General features: G+C 44.0%; 1 protein-coding gene across 1 annotated transcript in view; it reads right to left on the bottom strand.

Annotated features, from left to right (window-relative positions):
• LOC119580073 (Krueppel-like factor 5) overlaps positions 1-2,500 on the bottom strand; it is a 23,220-nt gene that overhangs the window by 11,756 nt on the left and 8,964 nt on the right. The window contains exon 2 of the mRNA XM_037927977.1: positions 1-422. This exon is cut by the window's left edge and continues 419 nt beyond it. Coding sequence (XP_037783905.1) covers positions 1-422 — 422 coding nt within the window. The remainder of the gene's footprint in view (positions 423-2,500) is intronic.

The following is a 2,500-nucleotide window of genomic DNA, read 5'->3' as shown; positions in this document are numbered from 1 at the left end:
AGCAGCTTGGGCAGCTCTGGCGGCAGGTGGCACTGCGTCAGCGTGGGCTCCTCCAGCTTGATCTGGGCGGCGGCGTGGTGCGGGAGCGCGGGCGCGTAGGCGCGCTGGGCGGCCAGCACGAGGCCGGCGCTGGACTCGGGCGGCTCGGGGTCCAGGTGGCGGATGGACGACGCCATGTCCTCCCACATGGAGAACTTGGCCGCGTCCACCGGGATGGGCTCGGGCTTGATGAACACGTCCTCCTCGTGGGCGTCGCGCAGGCTGACGGGCGACACGTAGGTGGTGCCGCCGCGCCGCCCCACCCAGCCGCCCGTCGAGGGGTCCACCTCGCCCTCGAAGAACTCGTCGATCTGTGAGGCCGAGTCGCGGCGCGGCTGCACCGACGCCTCGGGGATGCTCGGCAGGTACTTATCCAGCTCGGCCTGCAACGGAGAGGCTGCCGTTAGGGACACGAGGCTCTCGGTCGCGCGGCGCAGGAACAGGGAAATGAAGCAAAGATGATGGGATTGCCAAAGAACAACTAATAAAAATAAAATAAAATTGACAAGTAACAGGTAATGATAAGAAGGTAAAATTACCAAAGAACAGATAATAAGATGAAATTGCCAAAGAACAGATAATAAGATGAAATTGCCAAAGAACAGGTAATAAGAAGATAAAATTGACAAGTAACAGGCAATGATAAGAAGATAAAATTGCCAAAGAACAAATAAGAGAATAAATTACCCAAATAACAAGTGTGGTTATTATAGATTGCTAAACACATTTCATCGTTTCGGGAAATCATACCAAAAAAAAAAAAAAAATACGGTATGAATGAAATCGCGTTCATCCTCTGCGTCTCTCTTAGAGTCAGTTCCGGTTCAGGAAATGTATCCGCGAATTAACCCCATAAATATAGTAACAACAGTGATTATACGCTTCACCAAAGCTATTCGGGTCAATGTCAGAATTTAAGAAAGAAGGAAGTTCGTGCACGTGTGCGTGTGTGTGTGAATGTGTGTCATAGCGACGCTCCCAAGCCTGTCCAATATGGCTGACAGGATAGAGACACTACGAGCTTACATTTTCCTTCAACTTTTACGCAATTTCCTCGTCACGCTAACACGCATAAACGTCTCCACTTAATTATTATGAAATCATTTGCGACAAGTTTCCGTCAACACAACTGGTAGGATGATGAGTATGAATGTCATATTTCCACAGAATCGCTGAAATGAATCGTCAAAATGATTTTTTTTTCCGCCATATTCAACATTCACAAATTGAAATATCAAAATACACACCTCATCTGTACAATCCATCCATATGTAAATGAATCTATAACTACTCCCTTGTGCATACATTTAATCATCGGATAAACATAAACAAATCCAATATATATATATACATATATATAATAATATATAACGAAACCGTGACAACAAAAATGGCGGCGTAGCGATAAAGCGCCATTTTAAAGCAAGCTATCTCGCGGGTCAATAAGACATCCCACACCTTACTCTACACGTGTACCACCTAGGGCTATTCAGGTGCAAGGTCAGGGAGGAAATAAAAGGGGGAAAATCAGGGGTCATTTCAGGTCAATTTCTTATTACGAAACCGATATGCTTTTTCGAGCGTTTACACTTCTGTGTGACCTCAAGTAATTAGCGCTGTGAAAATTGTATCTGGTTTTCTTGTAATCTGATTTTAAGCGTAAGAATTACATTGTTAAACTTGGTAACAATTCATTCTATAATTTTATTGTTGATGTTGTTCTGTATGTCTCAGTGTAAATCGATTATATTATATGATGCGCAACAAGAACACAAAAAATATGAAACTCGGTAAAGACATATTTATAATATATATATATATATATATATATATATATATATATATATATATATATATATATATATATATATATATATATATATATATAATATATCATATGCGCTGCCTTTTTCAACTATCCCAATTAAATCATAAAAAAAGGATTAAAAAGATTAAAAAATATAAATATCCGTATACAATAGCCACTTAAAACCTCAGCCACGTGCACGTACCCTATGCCCCTCCCCTCCCCCCCACCCCCCCTTCAAAATCCTCATCCTACCCCCCCCCCCCACAAGTTCCTTAGTTCCGGCTCACATAAACAGAAGATCAGGTTAGTTCTCATTAGGCCGGGGGGGGAGGTGGGAGGGGGGGGTTAAAAAATGAGTCCTGGGAGGGAGGGAGGGGGGGGGTAAGGAGTAGGGGGTTTGGGGGAGGGTTACTGCACGTGTGTGTGTGGGGGGGGGAGGGGTCAGGTTTTGTGCAGGTGTGGTCCCTTGGGGTATCTTGGGGGGGGGGGGGTATCTCACAATCTCATTCATTCTCCTTGGGGATAACACCTGTGTTTTTCTTTTCTTTTTTTCAATATTTCGTCTGTTATCCTTTATCTACGTTCTGTTATTTGTGCGTCTTTTCAATCGTTCGCTCTCGTTCTCGTTGTCTCGTTCTCTCGTTCTCTCTT

The sequence above is a fragment of the Penaeus monodon genome, chromosome 13 (genome assembly GCF_015228065.2).
Source record: "Penaeus monodon isolate SGIC_2016 chromosome 13, NSTDA_Pmon_1, whole genome shotgun sequence".
Classification (NCBI taxonomy): domain Eukaryota; kingdom Metazoa; phylum Arthropoda; class Malacostraca; order Decapoda; family Penaeidae; genus Penaeus; species Penaeus monodon.
The sequence above is the reverse complement of the archived record's forward strand: the minus strand, read 5'-3'. Positions and strand labels throughout refer to the sequence as shown.